This window comes from Electrona antarctica, assembly GCF_951216825.1.
Source record: "Electrona antarctica genome assembly, chromosome: 5".
Classification (NCBI taxonomy): domain Eukaryota; kingdom Metazoa; phylum Chordata; class Actinopteri; order Myctophiformes; family Myctophidae; genus Electrona; species Electrona antarctica.
The window spans coordinates 636076-654876 of NC_136810.1; the positions used below are offsets into that span (position 1 = coordinate 636076).

General features: G+C 48.5%; 1 protein-coding gene across 1 annotated transcript in view; it reads left to right on the forward strand.

Moving 5' to 3' along the window:
• The window catches only part of lrrk2 (leucine-rich repeat kinase 2), a 190341-nt gene that overhangs the window by 155191 nt on the left and 16349 nt on the right, over positions 1 to 18801 (forward strand). The window contains exons 39-43 of the mRNA XM_079502485.1: positions 6871 to 6983; positions 8648 to 8844; positions 13994 to 14154; positions 15556 to 15726; positions 16652 to 16752. Coding sequence (XP_079358611.1) covers positions 6871 to 6983; positions 8648 to 8844; positions 13994 to 14154; positions 15556 to 15726; positions 16652 to 16752 — 743 coding nt within the window. The remainder of the gene's footprint in view (positions 1 to 6870; positions 6984 to 8647; positions 8845 to 13993; positions 14155 to 15555; positions 15727 to 16651; positions 16753 to 18801) is intronic.

The following is an 18801-nucleotide window of genomic DNA, read 5'->3' on the forward strand; positions in this document are numbered from 1 at the left end:
CATGTGTAGGGATGGACCCCAAACCATCTGTCTATAGGGATGGACCCCAAACCATCTGTCCCATGTGTAGGGATGGAGCCCAAACCATCTGTCTGTAGGGATGGACCCCAAACCATCTGTCTCATGTGTAGGGATGGACCCCCAAACCATCTGTCTCATGTGTAGGGATGGAGCCCCAAACCATCTGTCTCATGTGTAGGGATGGACCCCCAAACCATCTGTCTCATGTGTAGGGATGGAGCCCAAACCATCTGTCTGTAGGGATGGACCCCCAAACCATCTGTCTCATGTGTAGGGATGGACCCCAAACCATCTGTCTGTAGGGACGGACCCCCAAACCATCTGTCTCATGTGTAGGGACGGACCCCCAAACCATCTGTCTCATGTGTAGAGATGGACCCCAAACCATCTGTCTGTAGGGATGGAGCCCCAAACCATCTGTCTCATGTGTAGGGATGGAGCCCCAAACCATCTGTCTCATGTGTAGGGATGGACCCCAAACCATCTGTCTGTAGGGATGGAGCCCCAAACCATCTGTCTCATGTGTAGGGATGGACCCCAAACCATCTGTCTCATGTGTAGGGATGGACCCCAAACCATCTGTCTGTAGGGATGGAGCCCCAAACCATCTGTCTCATGTGTAGGGATGGACCCCAAACCATCTGTCTCATGTGTAGGGATGGACCCCCAAACCATCTGTCTCATGTGTAGGGATGGACCCCAAACCATCTGTCCCATGTGTAGGGATGGAGCCCCAAACCATCTGTCTCATGTGTAGGGATGGAGCCCCAAACCATCTGTCTCATGTGTAGGGATGGACCCCAAACCATCTGTCTGTAGGGATGGACCCCAAACCATCTGTCTCATGTGTAGGGATGGAGCCCCAAACCATCTGTCTCATGTGTAGGGATGGACCCCAAACCATCTGTCTCATGTGTAGGGATGGACCCCAAACCATCTGTCTCATGTGTAGGGATGGAGCCCCAAACCATCTGTCCCATGTGTAGGGATGGACCCCAAACCATCTGTCTGTAGGGATGGACCCCAAACCATCTGTCTCATGTGTAGGGATGGAGCCCCAAACCATCTGTCTCATGTGTAGGGATGGACCCCAAACCATCTGTCTCATGTGTAGGGATGGACCCCAAACCATCTGTCTCATGTGTAGGGATGGAGCCCCAAACCATCTGTCCCATGTGTAGGGATGGACCCCAAACCATCTGTCTGTAGGGATGGAGCCCAAACCATCTGTCTCATGTGTAGGGATGGACCCCAAACCATCTGTCTCATGTGTAGGGATGGACCCCAAACCATCTGTCTGTAGGGATGGAGCCCAAACCATCTGTCTCATGTGTAGGGATGGACCCCAAACCATCTGTCTCATGTGTAGGGATGGACCCCAAACCATCTGTCCCATGTGTAGGGATGGACCCCCAAACCATCTGTCCCATGTGTAGGGATGGAGCCCAAACCATCTGTCTCATGTGTAGGGATGGACCCCCAAACCATCTGTCCCATGTGTAGGGATGGACCCCAAACCATCTGTCTCATGTGTAGGGATGGACCCCAAACCATCTGTCTGTAGGGACGGACCCCCAAACCATCTGTCTCATGTGTAGGGACGGACCCCCAAACCATCTGTCTCATGTGTAGAGATGGACCCCAAACCATCTGTCTGTAGGGACGGACCCCCAAACCATCTGTCTCATGTGTAGGGACGGACCCCCAAACCATCTGTCTCATGTGTAGAGATGGACCCCAAACCATCTGTCTGTAGGGATGGAGCCCCAAACCATCTGTCTCATGTGTAGGGATGGACCCCAAACCATCTGTCTCATGTGTAGGGATGGACCCCAAACCATCTGTCTGTAGGGATGGACCCCAAACCATCTGTCTCATGTGTAGGGATGGACCCCAAACCATCTGTCTGTAGGGATGGAGCCCAAACCATCTGTCTCATGTGTAGGGATGGACCCCAAACCATCTGTCCCATGTGTAGGGATGGACCCCAAACCATCTGTCTGTAGGGATGGACCCCAAACCATCTGTCTCATGTGTAGGGATGGACCCCCAAACCATCTGTCTCATGTGTAGGGATGGACCCCAAACCATCTGTCCCATGTGTAGGGATGGACCCCAAACCATCTGTCTGTAGGGATGGAGCCCAAACCATCTGTCTCATGTGTAGGGATGGACCCCAAACCATCTGTCTGTAGGGATGGAGCCCCAAACCATCTGTCTCATGTGTAGGGATGGACCCCAAACCATCTGTCTGTAGGGATGGAGCCCCAAACCATCTGTCTCATGTGTAGGGATGGACCCCAAACCATCTGTCTGTAGGGATGGACCCCAAACCATCTGTCTGTAGGGATGGAGCCCCAAACCATCTGTCTGTAGGGATGGAGCCCCAAACCATCTGTCTGTAGGGATGGAGCCCCAAACCATCTGTCTGTAGGGATGGAGCCCCAAACCATCTGTCTGTAGGGATGGAGCCCCAAACCATCTGTCTGTAGGGATGGAGCCCCAAACCATCTGTCTGTAGGGATGGAGCCCCAAACCATCTGTCTCATGTGTAGGGATGGACCCCCAAACCATCTGTCTCATGTGTAGGGATGGACCCCCAAACCATCTGTCTCATGTGTAGGGATGGACCCCAAACCATCTGTCTCATGTGTAGGGATGGACCCCCAAACCATCTGTCTCATGTGTAGGGATGGAGCCCCAAACCATCTGTCTCATGTGTAGGGATGGACCCCCAAACCATCTGTCTCATGTGTAGGGATGGACCCCCAAACCATCTGTCTCATGTGTAGGGATGGAGCCCCAAACCATCTGTCTCGTGTGTAGGGATGGACCCCAAACCATCTGTCTCATGTGTAGGGATGGACCCCAAACCATCTGTCTCATGTGTAGGGATGGAGCCCAAACCATCTGTCTCATGTGTAGGGATGGACCCCAAACCATCTGTCTCATGTGTAGGGATGGACCCCAAACCATCTGTCTCATGTGTAGGGACGGACCCCAAACCATCTGTCTCATGTGTAGGGATGGACCCCAAACCATCTGTCTCATGTGTAGGGATGGAGCCCAAACCATCTGTCTCATGTGTAGGGATGGAGCCCCAAACCATCTGTCTCATGTGTAGGGATGGAGCCCAAACCATCTGTCTCATGTGTAGGGATGGAGCCCCAAACCATCTGTCTCATGTGTAGGGATGGACCCCCAACCATCTGTCTCATGTGTAGGGATGGACCCCAAACCATCTGTCTCATGTGTAGGGATGGACCCCCAACCATCTGTCTCATGTGTAGGGATGGACCCCAAACCATCTGTCTCATGTGTAGGGATGGACCCCCAACCATCTGTCTCATGTGTAGGGATGGACCCCAAACCATCTGTCTCATGTGTAGGGATGGACCCCCAAACCATCTGTCTGTAGGGATGGACCCCCAACCATCTGTCTCATGTGTAGGGATGGACCCCAAACCATCTGTCTCATGTGTAGGGATGGACCCCAAACCATCTGTCTCATGTGTAGGGATGGAGCCCAAACCATCTGTCTCATGTGTAGGGATGGACCCCAAACCATCTGTCTCATGTGTAGGGATGGACCCCAAACCATCTGTCTCATGTGTAGGGACGGACCCCAAACCATCTGTCTCATGTGTAGGGATGGACCCCAAACCATCTGTCTCATGTGTAGGGATGGAGCCCAAACCATCTGTCTCATGTGTAGGGATGGAGCCCCAAACCATCTGTCTCATGTGTAGGGATGGAGCCCAAACCATCTGTCTCATGTGTAGGGATGGAGCCCCAAACCATCTGTCTCATGTGTAGGGATGGACCCCCAACCATCTGTCTCATGTGTAGGGATGGACCCCAAACCATCTGTCTCATGTGTAGGGATGGACCCCCAACCATCTGTCTCATGTGTAGGGATGGACCCCAAACCATCTGTCTCATGTGTAGGGATGGACCCCCAACCATCTGTCTCATGTGTAGGGATGGACCCCAAACCATCTGTCTCATGTGTAGGGATGGACCCCCAACCATCTGTCTCATGTGTAGGGATGGACCCCAAACCATCTGTCTCATGTGTAGGGATGGACCCCAAACCATCTGTCTCATGTGTAGGGATGGACCCCAAACCATCTGTCTCATGTGTAGGGATGGAGCCCAAACCATCTGTCTGTAGGGATGGACCCCCAACCATCTGTCCCATGTGTAGGGATGGACCCCAAACCATCTGTCTGTAGGGATGGAGCCCAAACCATCTGTCCCATGTGTAGGGATGGACCCCCAACCATCTGTCCCATGTGTAGGGATGGACCCCAAACCATCTGTCTGTAGGGATGGAGCCCAAACCATCTGTCTCATGTGTAGGGATGGACCCCAAACCATCTGTCTGTAGGGATGGAGCCCAAACCATCTGTCTGTAGGGATGGACCCCAAACCATCTGTCTCCTGTGTAGGGATGGACCCCAAACCATCTGTCTCATGTGTAGGGATGGACCCCAAACCATCTGTCTGTAGGGATGGACCCCCAAACCATCTGTCTCATGTGTAGGGATGGACCCCAAACCATCTGTCTATAGGGATGGACCCCAAACCATCTGTCTGTAGGGATGGACCCCAAACCATCTGTCTCATGTGTAGGGATGGACCCCAAACCATCTGTCTCATGTGTAGGGATGGAGCCCCAAACCATCTGTCTCATGTGTAGGGATGGAGCCCAAACCATCTGTCTCATGTGTAGGGATGGAGCCCAAACCATCTGTCTCATGTGTAGGGATGGAGCCCCAAACCATCTGTCTCATGTGTAGGGATGGAGCCCAAACCATCTGTCTCATGTGTAGGGATGGACCCCAAACCATCTGTCTCATGTGTAGGGATGGAGCCCCAAACCATCTGTCTCATGTGTAGGGATGGAGCCCCAAACCATCTGTCTCATGTGTAGGGATGGAGCCCAAACCATCTGTCTCATGTGTAGGGATGGACCCCAAACCATCTGTCTCATGTGTAGGGATGGAGCCCCCAACCATCTGTCTCCTGTGTAGGGATGGACCCCAAACCATCTGTCTCCTGTGTAGGGATGGAGCCCAAAACCATCTGTCTGTAGGGATGGAGCCCCAACCATCTGTCTGTAGGGATGGAGCCCGAAACCCCATACCTGGAAAAACCCGATAACCTCATCGAGTACCCGGTATCAATAAGCTTTGGGCTTATCCAGTACCCGGTATCAATAAGCTTTGGGCTTATCGAGTACCCGGTATCAATAAGCTTTGGGCTTATCCAGTACCCGGTATCAATAAGCTTTGGGCTTATCCAGTACCCGGTATCAATAAGCTTTGGGCTTATCGAGTACCCGGTATCAATAAGCTTTGGGCTTATCCAGTACCCGGTATCAATAAGCTTTGGGCTTATCGAGTACCCGGTATCAATAAGCTTTGGGTTTATCCAGTACCCGGTATCAATAAGCTTTAGGCTTATCAAGCCTGCTATCAAGCATAGTGACCCATGACGTCATGTTTAAACAATCGAGGCAAGAGGCGATCAATAAATAAATCTAATGGTCTAAAGGTGTATTGGTACCTGCCAACCAGTCTAAAGGTGTATTGGTACCTGCCAACCAGGTCTAAAGGTGTCTAAAGGTGTATTGGTACCTGCCAACCAGGTCTAAAGGTGTCTAAAGGTGTATTGGTACCTGCCAACCAGGTCTAAAGGTGTCTAAAGGTGTATTGGTACCTGCCAACCAGGTCTAAAGGTGTCTAAAGGTGTATTGGTACCTGCCAACCAGGTCTAAAGGTGTCTAAAGGTGTATTGGTACCTGCCAACCAGGTCTAAAGGTGTCTAAAGGTGTATTGGTACCTGCCAACCAGGTCTAAAGGTGTCTAAAGGTGTATTGGTACCTGCCAACCAGGTCTAAAGGTGTCTAAAGGTGTATTGGTACCTGCCAACCAGGTCTAAAGGTGTCTAAAGGTGTATTGGTACCTGCCAACCAGGTCTAAAGGTGTCTAAAGGTGTATTGGTACCTGCCAACCAGGTCTAAAGGTGTCTAAAGGTGTATTGGTACCTGCCAACCAGCGCTGCCCGGGGAAACAACATTAAGCTTTAAATGTAAATTGACAGTACACACATTAAGCAGTTAACTGTTTCTTCAATGTTATTTGGAAAATCAATTTCAAAAAGTAAATTTAAACGAGGTCAATTTCCTTCCTGTTAGATGACCCTTGTCACCTTCCTTAACCCATTTTGGACGGGAACCCCTTTTGGTGTTTTAAGCATTATGTTATACTTTAGCTATTGAAAAATAGCAGATCTACAAGCTCATAGCGCGCCACCGAGTGGCGCGCTACGAGCTTGTAGATCTGCTATTTTAGATAAATCGTAAAAATGCGGCACAAATCTTTGAATATATATTCTTTCAGAGCGAAAAAAAATGTCAGGCCTAAATGGGTTGTTAAATGTTAGATGCTGGTCAGTCACAACTGGCCAAAAGATTCTGGTTCTGTTCAGAATGTATTGTCGTCTCCCGTCTTTCCACAAATGAATAGAACATGCTTGACAGTGTAGTGGTCTCCATAAGAACACAATAAGAGCACAATAAGAACCCGGCTCGTTAAGCCTGACCAATAAGGCCATCGTTATCAATAAACATTAACGAGCTCCATCCCTGCTCGTTAGTGTTTTCGTATTGTGAAAGAAAGCAGTAATTCAGTGTGTGTGTGTGTGTGTGTGTGTGTGTGTGTGTGTGTGTGTGTGTGTGTGTGTGTGTGTGTGTGTGTGTGTGTGTGTGTGTGTGTGTGTGTGTGTGTGTGTGTGTGTGTGTGTGTGTGTGTGTGTGTGTGTGTGTGTGTGTGCGGTTCACAGGTGACGGTGGGTTTGGGACCGTCTATCGAGGCGTGTACAAAGATGAAGAGGTCGCTGTGAAGATATTCAACAAGCACGCGTCTGAGCTTGTTGTCCACAGGCTGCTTCGACAGGTACTGATGCTGCTCTGCTTGTAGATTCTAATCTAGTATGTATCTAACTTTACATCCACAGGCTGCTTCGACAGGTACTGATGCTGCTCTGCTTGTATTATTCTAATCTAGTATGTAGTCGCTAGGATTGAGTGTAAAGATCTTTGGACCATGAACGTTTTGGGAATGTTTGCCGAGAGGGAAATTAGTTGTTTTTTCACCTATACATTTCCGAACTGAAAGTCTCAGATGGAGAATGTTCCACTTGAGCTCATAGGGATTTAGTGCCATGCTCAAGGGCACCTACACTCATACAGTGATTTAGTGCCATGCTCAAGGGCACCTAAACTCATACAGTGTGACCTGAGACCAGATTTAGTGCCATGCTCAAGGGCACCTACACTCATACAGTGAGACCTGAGACCAGATTAGATTTAGTGCCAATGCTCAAGGGCACCTAAACTCATACAGTGAGACCTCACTGCTTCATGTCAAGGACCCCAACAATAGGCCTATCTCACAGCCCGCTTTCCACGCCCACTTCCGGTAAATAGTGGTGTCATTTAACATTAGCATTTACACGTTTTTTTCTCTGGAGAATCTAAGTACATTTTCTAATGTAAAAATGTGACAGACCAATATTATTATGAAGCAAACAAGATGGTAAATCAGCTCGAACAGATAGAACAAACCTTACCTTGAGAAAACAAAAGTTGTAGACTTCTTAAATTACCTCTGTTAACATGTAGCGTCTATGGAATGACGTCACGCTATCACCACTAACCCCGAAAGGGGGCGTATTTAGGGGGGCGGGGAAATTCTGTGAGATAGGCTTATTATATGTAATAGAGGGTATGCGCGTGACATCATCATCAAACCAGGAAGTTATGCAGGAATGCCTACTGAGTGGCAAAAAACTACTTTCTGGCCTCGACAGCCCAGACATCCACACAGAAAAGTCCTATTTGATTGCATTAAACAAGAAGCAAAGATATGACGAGTTAAAAACGTTCGCTGGGAAAGAATATATATTCAAAGATTTGCGCCACATTTTCAAGATTAAAAATAAAATAGCAGATCTACAAGCTCTCCAGGAGAGGGCGCTGTTGGGCCATCTCCACCAGTGTTGTTTTTGGCAGCAGATTTTAGTTTTAGTCATAGTCTTTTGAATAGTTTTAGTCACATTTTAGTCACCTGGAATGTCTTAGTGTCTAGTTTTATCATAAGATTTTAGTCGACTAAATCTACGGTGGATTTAGTCGACTGAAATGTATTTTGTCGGGCTTTGATGCCGTCGTAATGGCTGATTTTACACTTGCTGAAAATAGCTGATCTGCAAGCTCACAACGCGTCACACTGCGACGCGTTGTGAGCTTGCAGATCTGCTATTTTCAGCATGCAACCAAGTGTACAATGACTTATCCTGGATCTTTTGTCCGCTAGTCCCTTCCTAACATTTTAGTCTAGTTTTTATTTGTTGACAAAATCAACAGTATATTTAGTCATAGTTTTAGTCATCGTAGCTTAGTTTTCATAATTTAGTTTCCATTTAGTTTTCGTCAGTGAAAAAAGGCAGTCGACGAACATTTTTCGGCATAGTTTTAGTCGATGAAAAAAACACCAGGAGTTGGCGGTGTTGGGGCTTTTCCACCACCCCAGTCTGGTGTAATTCTCTCTTTCTCCAGGAGTTGGCGGTGTTGGGCCGTCTCCACCACCCCAGCCTGGTGGGCCTGCTGGCGGCCGGCTCCGGCCCTCTCCACCAGGTCCTGGTGATGGAGCTGGCTCCTCGCGGCTCCCTGGACTCTCTGTTTGAGCACGAGAACGGCAGCCTCAACACCAAGCTGCAGCACAGGATCGCCCTGCAGGTCGCTGACGGACTCAGGTGAAAAATAAATCACATTTATGACCGTTTCTCGGATCTGGGGTGGTTCTCTGTCCGTGGGGAATGTTGAACAAAAGGAGTAGTGCAGGAACAAAAGCCCCAAAAGTTGACTATACCCCTCCCCGAGGTATAACAAAACGGGACATAGTTTTTTCATATCTTTAGGATGTCCCGTTCATGAAATGGATTGTCCCAAGATTTACTTTTACTGCAAAAGTCTTAAAATTGATCCATGAAGTGACTCACCACATAGGCAATAAAAAACGCCTATCTGAAAGAGAGAGTTCCAAGTAAATCCTCTGTCATTTTTTACCTGCTGTTTGTTTTTACATCATACTTGCACAGATGGTCTACAGGTAGTGTGCCTACATCCCAGAACAATCAGAATGCCAATATTTGGTTCTAATGTGAATCAGCAGCCTTATATATAAGGCCCTAAATAGGCGGAAATAGCAAAAAGTTTACTTTTCTGACATTCACTTGTAATTTTGGTCCTACTATTTATCAACAAAATGTGACATTGTTTTTTCATATCTTTAAGATGTCCTCTTCATGAAATGGATGGTCAGAAGTTTTACTTTTACTGCAAAAGTAATTAAATCCATCCATGAAGTGATCCCCACTGAAAGAAACGCCTACCCCCCACGACACACACACACACACACACACACACACACACACACACACACACACACACACACACACACACACACACACACACACACACACACACACACACACACACACACACACACACACACACAATATTATATATTTTTATGTTTACATGGAAATTAGAATGTATTATTTTACTGTCCAATGACACAGGCCAAGTTATTGTGGAACATCCTAGTTGGATATTTCTGATGTGAAATGGCACAAGGGACCCCCACAAAAAGTCCACCCCAAAATCGTGCCCTTTTCTGGGGGTTGGGCACCTTCCCCCTCAGTGCTCTCTGCCCCCAGGATGCCAATATTTGGTTCTATTGTGAATAAGTAACCGTTTATATAAGGCCTTATTGTGACCGCAGGTCGCGTTTACTATGAAATCGTACATTTTTGTCCGTCAGTCAGTGTAACACTCTAAATCCCCATACATGGGAAAGCCCCAATATATGGTGCCCAGGTCTCATAACATCACGTGGCATCGGAGATCCCTGATGTCATAGTAAATACAACCTGATGTCGCAATTAAGCCCATACAGTATATGGAGATCCCTGATGTATCAATATTGGCCAGCAACTCTACATCTGACCTCAAACCGCGCCCGGCAGTCGGCGAAAACTAGAGTTCTCAACAGGCCTGAAAATTAAGGACCAGCTCATGGGCCCTCATCAAACCCTTTACACTCAAGACACTGCCCCCGCTGCCACCCTTAGATCTATATGGAGCTGACCTGTTCTGACATTCCATATGTTGATCTGACCTCATCAAACCCTGTACACTCAAGACATGCTCCATATATGGCCAGTACAGAATTCATTCCATATGTTGATCTTACCCCCCATGCCAAAGCGTCAGCGCTCGCCCAGCAGTCACCCAGGTGGATGCGTGCACGTCACCTCGCCCTTTATGACGCGGTCGCTTCTCACCCTCAGGCGTCTTACTGGTTATAAGTGGATCGATCGATCTATCTATCTATCTTAACGGTTTTCTTTTCAAGAGTTACTTCTAAATGTTCTAATCCTGATCTAATACTGTAAAATGCCTATACAAACTTAATAACAGGAAATATATTTTGATGCCATGTTTTTAGTTTACTCACATTCATGTGGAATCTAAGGATGTTTCTGTCTTGAGCCTATGCCTCAAAACAGCTGGAATGACAAAATATTGTTATATAAGGCAACATTGTTGTATGCTAGATGTATAGGTGTGAGTGAGGCCTAACGTCTTCTATGGTACTACTTATCAATCAGCAGCTTATTCTCAATGTCATCTTGAGCATTGTGGGGGGAACTGACTGACTGGGGCCAAATTGGTTTCCATAAGCTGCTGATTGTTGATTATTCATTAATAATGGCACACACAGGGGCACGGTGGCACAGTTGGTAGTGCTGTCGCCTCACAGCTAGAAGGTCCTGGGTTCGATTCCCACTCAGGGCGCTGTGGGTGCTGGCGGCGTGTTTCCTCCTCCGCGTCATCAGTGCCCATACCCGAGGCGGGGTTGGCGAAAGGGCCTTTCTGTGTGGAGTTTGCATGTTCTCCCCGTGTCCCCTAGGGTAGGTACCCTCACAAAAAACATGCAGTAATCCTGGTCTCTAAACTGCCTCACCCTGGCCAGGTTGGAATAACGTGTTCCTTCCACGCGCTACGTCCAACCAGGGAAACTCCCACTGTCAGGTGTAAAGGAGCAACTTGGACACTCAGGCATGAAGGAAGCATGAGTTCAAGTCCGTTGCTCTCCCTATGTCCCCCATATATGGGGACTAGGTTGGCGGAGGGTGTGTAGAGCCCAGGATCACATTAGATAATTGACACAGGGGTGAAAAATGGGTTACAAAATTGTGGGATAAAAATTATTAAAAAAAAAAAAGAATGGCACACACAAAGCTGTGAATTCTACAGCATTAAACCATACTGCATTTAGGCTATATGGACCTATAGAATACAACATCAATAATGTGTCATTCTTGATGCTTTCAGGTGTAGCGATATTAGGTCCATCTGAGAATAATAGATTCTATATGAATATGAAGTGGCTGGGTAAAAACATATTGTCTCCACCAGGCCGAAAGGCATGGCATCTCTATGTTTTTCACCCTGTCTGTCCGTCCGCGTGTGTCCGTCGTCTGTTCAATAAAGAAACAGTTCTTTCAGATTTTTCATATTCCATCCTGACTAAGATTGACTTCCAGCCCGGTCTGGCGGAGACCTGTACTCTTGAGTGTAACACCTATGATTCTAACCCAGAGTGCCTATAAAACCCTAGCCTGGCTAATAAGCCAGACTCAAATTGCCAGAGGCAATTGTTTGCGGCTGATTCGTTCTGGCTTATTAGCCAGGCTAATAAAACCCTGCTCATGTAGGGTAGACACTACTGTCTACAGACACCTGTAGACACTGGGGTCACTGTATGCACTTTTTTTGGTGCAAAAGGTTAATTGAAGAATTGCATGACTTTTGCATTCAAAGTAAATAGATTGATGGTTGATACTGCAGTTTCTATGCGTTTGGCTATTTCTGCCTCTAATAAGGCCTTATATTAAAGCCTGCTGATTCACTATAGAACCAAATTGGCATTTAGGTTGCTTTAGGATGTACCTGACTAGACCATCTGTGCAAGCATGACATAAAACCAACCATGCAGCAGGTAGAAAATGACTTTCATGATTGAGCCGTTTTTTCATTATGTGGTGAGTCACTTCATGGATTAATTTCATGACTTTTGCAGTAAAAGTAAAACTTGGGACAATCCATTTCATGAAGGGGACATCCTAAAGATATGAAAAAACTATGTCCCATTTAGTTCTACCCCTGATAAAGAGTAGGACAAGTGAATGTTGCTCAGAAAAGTTAACTTTTTGCTATTTCCGCCTATTTAATACCTTATATAAAAGGATGCTGATTCACAATAGAACCAGATATTGGCATTCTGATTGTTCTGGGATGTAGGCACACTACCTGTAGACCATCTGTGCAAGTATGATGTAAAAACAATCAGCAGGTAGAAAATGACAGAGGATTTACTTGGAACTCCCTCTTTTAGGATAGGCGTTTTTTTGCCTATGTGGTGAGTCACTTCATGGATTAATTGCATGACTTTTGCAGTAAAAGTAAATCTCGGGACAATCCATTTCATGAAGGGGACATCCTAAAGATATGAAAAAACGTTGTCCCGTTTTGTTATACCTCGGGGAGGGGTACCTCAAAAACTAAGCCTCTTTTAGAGGGTTTTTTCCTGCACTAGAGTAGGACAGACGTAACCGGCTTTCCACCTCGGAGGCCACGGTGATTCACTATATTACAGCGATTAGCGAGCATTATGGCGATTCACGAGCATTATGGATAATCGCGAGTATTTCTGTAAACAGAAGCAGCTGTGTTTGGAGGACTCTCCAACTGATCCAAAATGCTCGCTTGGTCTTCAACCAGCCAACATTCTCACATGTCTCCCCCCTGCTCCGCTCCCTCCACTGGCTCCCGGTCGCTGCCCGCACAGAATACAAAACCCTGATGCTGGCATTCAAAGCAACCAGAGGCATGGCTCCCCATATCTTGCAAGTATGATTGAACCCTACAAACCCTCCCGCACACTCAGATCAGCCAATGCAGGGAAGCTGGAAGTACCCTCACTAAAAACGCCGGGACAACGCTCCACACGTCCCAAACTCTTCTCCCTTCTGGCTCCAAAACTGTGGAATGCACTCCCCGTTGCAGTCAGAACTGCAGCATCACTCCCAATCTTCCGCCGTAGTCTGAAAACCCACCTTTTCAGACTCCACCATGGCCCATAGCACTTACCCTACCCCCTTAGACAGCACTTTTTAGACTTAGATAGCATTTGATACAGACTTATAGCATGTTATGTAGACAGCACAATAATTGCATTGTATGTAGTCATAGCACTTCATAGTATATATGTACAGCATAGTATAGTATATATGTATAGTTTATATGTACAGTGTCATTATATAGATATGTTCTAGCTACGTTCTTGGCTTACGCATGTTTCTTGATAAATGCTTTTTATATATGTGATGTATTCCCATGCTTTTGTTCTTGCTTAATGTAAATCGCTCTGGATTAAGAGCGTCTGCTAAATGCCTAAATTGTAATTGTAAATTGAGGACGACGCAGCAATGGGAATCTAACGGGTGAATTAAATCAAGATGAATTAATATGCATGTGCGCCTCGGCACGTCATCACGCAGCACGTCTTCGTTCAAAAAGTAATTCAAATTAGATTTTATGGACTTTTATAACTAAAATTTTCCCATTTTTTGGCATCCATTATTAGGTTATGTCCATATGATGACCACGGATATGGTCTAAAAGTGTGAAAAACAAACATTCAGTAGGTCTTTAATAAAAATGGAAAGGAATCTGAAGTATAGTAATAAACTATTTATTAACTTTGAACATGGTTACTAATACATTATATGGTAGTTAAACAGCTACTTAAACGAGGACATTTCAACGTTCCAGGTACCTGCACTCGTCCATGATCATCTACCGGGACCTGAAGCCCCACAACGTCCTGCTGTTCAACCTGAAGACCAACTCTGAGATGATCGCCAAGATGTCCGACTATGGAATCGCCCAGTACTGCTGCAGCATGGGCGTCCGCAGCTCTGAGGGAACACCTGGTAAGTACTGCTGCAGCATGGGCTCTGAGGGAACACCTGGTAAGTACTGCTGCAGCATGGGCGTCCGCAGCTCTGAGGGAACACCTGGTAAGTACTGCTGCAGCATGGGCGTCTGCAGCTCTGAGGGAACACCTGGTAAGTACTGCTGCAGCATGGGCGTCCGCAGCTCTGAGGGAACACCTGGTAAGTACTGCTGCAGCATGGGCGTCTGCAGCTCTGAGGGAACACCTGGTAAGTACTGCTGCAGCATGGGCGTCTGCAGCTCTGAGGGAACACCTGGTAAGTACTGCTGCAGCATGGGCGTCCGCAGCTCTGAGGGAACACCTGGTAAGTACTGCTGCAGCATGGGCGTCCGCAGCTCTGAGGGAACACCTGGTAAGTACTGCTGCAGCATGGGCGTCTGCAGCTCTGAGGGAACACCTGGTAAGTACTGCTGCAGCATGGGCGTCTGCAGCTCTGAGGGAACACCTGGTAAGTACTGCTGCAGCATGGGCGTCTGCAGCTCTGAGGGAACACCTGGTAAGTACTGCTGCAGCATGGGCGTCCGCAGCTCTGAGGGAACACCTGGTAAGTACTGCTGCAGCATGGGCGTCCGCAGCTCTGAGGGAACACCTGGTAAGTACTGCTGCAGCATGGGCGTCCGCAGCTCTGAGGGAACACCTGGTAAGTACTGCTGCAGCATGGGCGTCTGCAGCTCTGAGGGAACACCTGGTAAGTACTGCTGCAGCATGGGCGTCCGCAGCTCTGAGGGAACACCTGGTAAGTACTGCTGCAGCATGGGCGTCCGCAGCTCTGAGGGAACACCTGGTAAGTACTGCTGCAGCATCGGCGTCTGCAGCTCTGAGGGAACACCTGGTAAGTACTGCTGCAGCATGGGCGTCTGCAGCTCTGAGGGAACACCTGGTAAGTAGAAGTACCCGTCTGTAAAACAGGTGTCCTCTCCAGACCACGAGTGCAGCATTTACTACAGTGAAGAATGCAAATGCCTTCCTCTCCTACCTTTTTCCCTAAGTCTCCTGAACTTGAACACAGAATGTAGTGTTCATGTCGTACGTCGTATCTCCACTAGCTAAAGAGTGCTGGGTTGCAGCCCGAAAATAGCTGATCTACAAGATCCTTGATCCTTGTCCTCTAGGGTGCCCCCCAGAGGTAGCGCACAGTAACGTCATGTATTGTGTTCCAGGGTTCCGCCCCCCAGTGGTAACGTCATGTATTGTGTTATAGGGTTCCCCCCAGAGGTAGCGCCCCCCAGTGGTAACGTCATGTATTGTGTTGCAGGGTTCCGCCCCCCAGTGGTAACGTCATGTATTGTGTTGCAGGGTTCCGCCCCCCAGTGGTAACGTCATGTATTGTGTTGCAGGGTTCCGCCCCCCAGTGGTAACGTCATGTATTGTGTTGCAGGGTTCCGCGCCCCAGAGGTAGCGCGCGGTAACGTCATCTACAACCAGCAGGCGGACGTGTTCTCCTTCGGCCTGCTCCTCTACGACCTCCTGACCTGCGGAGAACGCATCTCGGACGGCATGAAGTTCCCCAGCGAGTTCGACGAGGTCGCCGTCCGCGGGAAACTGCCCGGTAACGTTTGTTCCTGTGTGTGTGTGTGTGTGTGCGCGCGCGCGTGCGTGCGTGCGTGCGTGCGTGCGTGCGTGCGTGCGTGCGTGCGTGCGTGCGTGCGTGCGTGCGTGCGTGCGTGCGTGCGTGCGTGCGTGCGTGCGTGCGTGCGTGCGTGCGTGCGTGCGTGCGTGCGTGCGTGCGTGCGTGCGTGCGTGCGTGCGTGCGTGCGTGCGTGCGTGCGTGCGTGCGTGCGTGCGTGCGTGCGTGCGTGCGTGCGTGCGTGCGTGCGTGCGTGCGTGCGTGCGTGCGTGCGTGCGTGCGTGCGTGCGTGCGTGCGTGCGTGCGTGCGTGCGTGCGTGCGTGCGTGCGTGCGTGCGTGCGTGCGTGCGTGCGTGCGTGCGTGCGTGCGTGCGTGCGTGTGTGTGTGTGTGCGCGCGTGTGCGTGGGAAATGTACTTCTACTTGGGAAATAAATACTTCCTATACCGCTGCGTATTCACCCACTTTAACCCTTTAAGACCAGAGACTGATTTCTAGGAAGAAATAAGTAGAAAAAATAGTCCTAAACCGTTTTCTGAAAAACTAAAGTTTCTATATCAGTGGTGTTAAAACGGTTCCATTTCCACAACCCCCAAAATGATGAATGATGTATTTGGCCGCCCGACTCCCCTTCTGAAAGATATTTTGTTCCAGAAAGCCCCAGTAGCAAGATTTGAGTTAGTGGGGATTCACACTATGGTCCCGGCTGCGCAGTAAGACCACTTGGCAGCGTACCGTTCCCTGGAGCGGATCACATCATTATATTATTATATGTTTGCACAAACTTTCACGATTTCAAAAATAGCAGATTTTTAGCTAAAAATTTAAAATGACACAGAAGTTTTACCGGGTTCATGAGAACTTACCGCACCCCCTGCTAGACAAAGTTGGTGTCCTGTCCTCCACAGACCCAGTCCAGCATTATGGATGTTCTCCCTGGCCCGGCTTCCAAGCCCTGATGAAGGACTGCATGAGGGAGAGTCCTCAGGACCGGCCCACGTCTGTCCAGGTACGTAGTCCTCAGTACCGGCCCACATCTGTCCAGGTACGTAGTCCTCAGGACCGGCCCACGTCTGTCCAGGTACGTAGTCCTCAGGACCGGCCCACGTCTGTCCAGGTACGTAGTCCTCAGGACCGGCCCACGTCTGTCCAGGTACGTAGTCCTCAGTACCGGCCCACATCTGTCCAGGTACGTAGTCCTCAGGACCGGCCCACGTCTGTCCAGGTACGTAGCGGGCTGCTCTGTTAGTCAGCAGATCAACTGTAGCTGCTCTGTTAGTCAGCAGATCAACCGTAGCTGCTCTGTTAGTCAGCAGATCAACCGTAGCTGCTCTGTTAGTCAGCAGATCAACTGTAGCTGCTCTGTTAGTCAGCAGATCAACCGTAGCTGCTCTGTTAGTCAGCAGATCAACTGTAGCTGCTCTGTTAGTCAGCAGATCAACCGTAGCTGCTCTGTTAGTCAGCAGATCAACTGTAGCTGCTCTGTTAGTCAGCAGATCAACCGTAGCTGCTCTGTTAGTCAGCAGATCAACCGTAGCTGCTCTGTTAGTCAGCAGATCAACCGTAGCTGCTCTGTTAGTCAGCAGATCAACTGTAGCTGCTCTGTTAGTCTGCAGATCAACCGTAGCTGCTCTGTTAGTCTGCAGGTCAACTGTAGCTGCTCTGTTAGTCAGCAGATCAACCGTAGCTGCTCTGTTAGTCTGCAGGTCAACCGTAGCTGCTCTGTTAGTCAGCAGATCAACCGTAGCTGCTCTGTTAGTCAGCAGGTCAACCGTAGCTGCTCTGTTAGTCAGCAGGTCAACCGTAGCTGCTCTGTTAGTCATCAGATCAACTGTAGCTGCTCTGTTAGTCAGCAGATCAACCGTAGCTGCTCTGTTAGTCAGCAGATCAACCGTAGCTGCTCTGTTAGTCAGCAGATCAACCGTAGCTGCTCTGTTAGTCAGCAGATCAACCGTAGCTGCTCTGTTAGTCAGCAGATCAACTGTAGCTGCTCTGTTAGTCTGCAGATCAACCGTAGCTGCTCTGTTAGTCAGCAGATCAACCGTAGCTGCTCTGTTAGTCAGCAGATCAACTGTAGCTGCTCTGTTAGTCTGCAGATCAACCGTAGCTGCTCTGTTAGTCAGCAGATCAACCGTAGCTGCTCTGTTAGTCAGCAGATCAACTGTAGCTGCTCTGTTAGTCTGCAGATCAACCGTAGCTGCTCTGTTAGTCAGCAGATCAACCGTAGCTGCTCTGTTAGTCAGCAGATCAACCGTAGCTGCTCTGTTAGTCAGCAGATCAACCGTAGCTGCTCTGTTAGTCAGCAGATCAACTGTAGCTGCTCTGTTAGTCGGCAGATCAACTGTAGCTGCTCTGTTAGTCTGCAGATCAACCGTAGCTGCTCTGTTAGTCAGCAGATCAACCGTAGCTGCTCTGTTAGTCAGCAGATCAACTGTAGCTGCTCTGTTAGTCTGCAGATCAACCGTAGCTGCTCTGTTAGTCAGCAGATCAACCGTAGCTGCTCTGTTAGTCAGCAGATCAACTGTAGCTGCTCTGTTAGTCTGCAGATCAACCGTAGCTGCTCTGTTAGTCAGCAGATCAACCGTAGCTGCTCTGTTAGTCGGCAGATCAACCGTAGCTGCTCTGTTAGTCAGCAGATCAACCGTAGCTGCTCTGTTAGTCGGCAGATCAACCGTAGCTGCTCTGTTAGTCAGCAGATCAACCGTAGCTGCTCTGTTAGTCGGCAGATCAACCGTAGCTGCTCTGTTAGTCTGCAGATCAACCGTGCTTTCGCAGGGAGTTAAGGGTGGAATCAGCCCTCAGTTATATCTGTCAGAAATAATATGGAGAGGGGCAGCCTCGCCGTACATACAGTCACACTTTTGTGTGACTGTATGTATGACGAATTAGGGTTAATTTGTGAAAAAAGGGGAAAAAAAGATATGGAGACACCGATGATCTTGGAAGTTTGTTACTGTTACACATGGACAGTATGTTGTAGAAACATGTTACTGTTACACATGGACAGTATGTTGTATAAACATGTTACTGTTACACATGGACAGTATGTTGTAGAAAC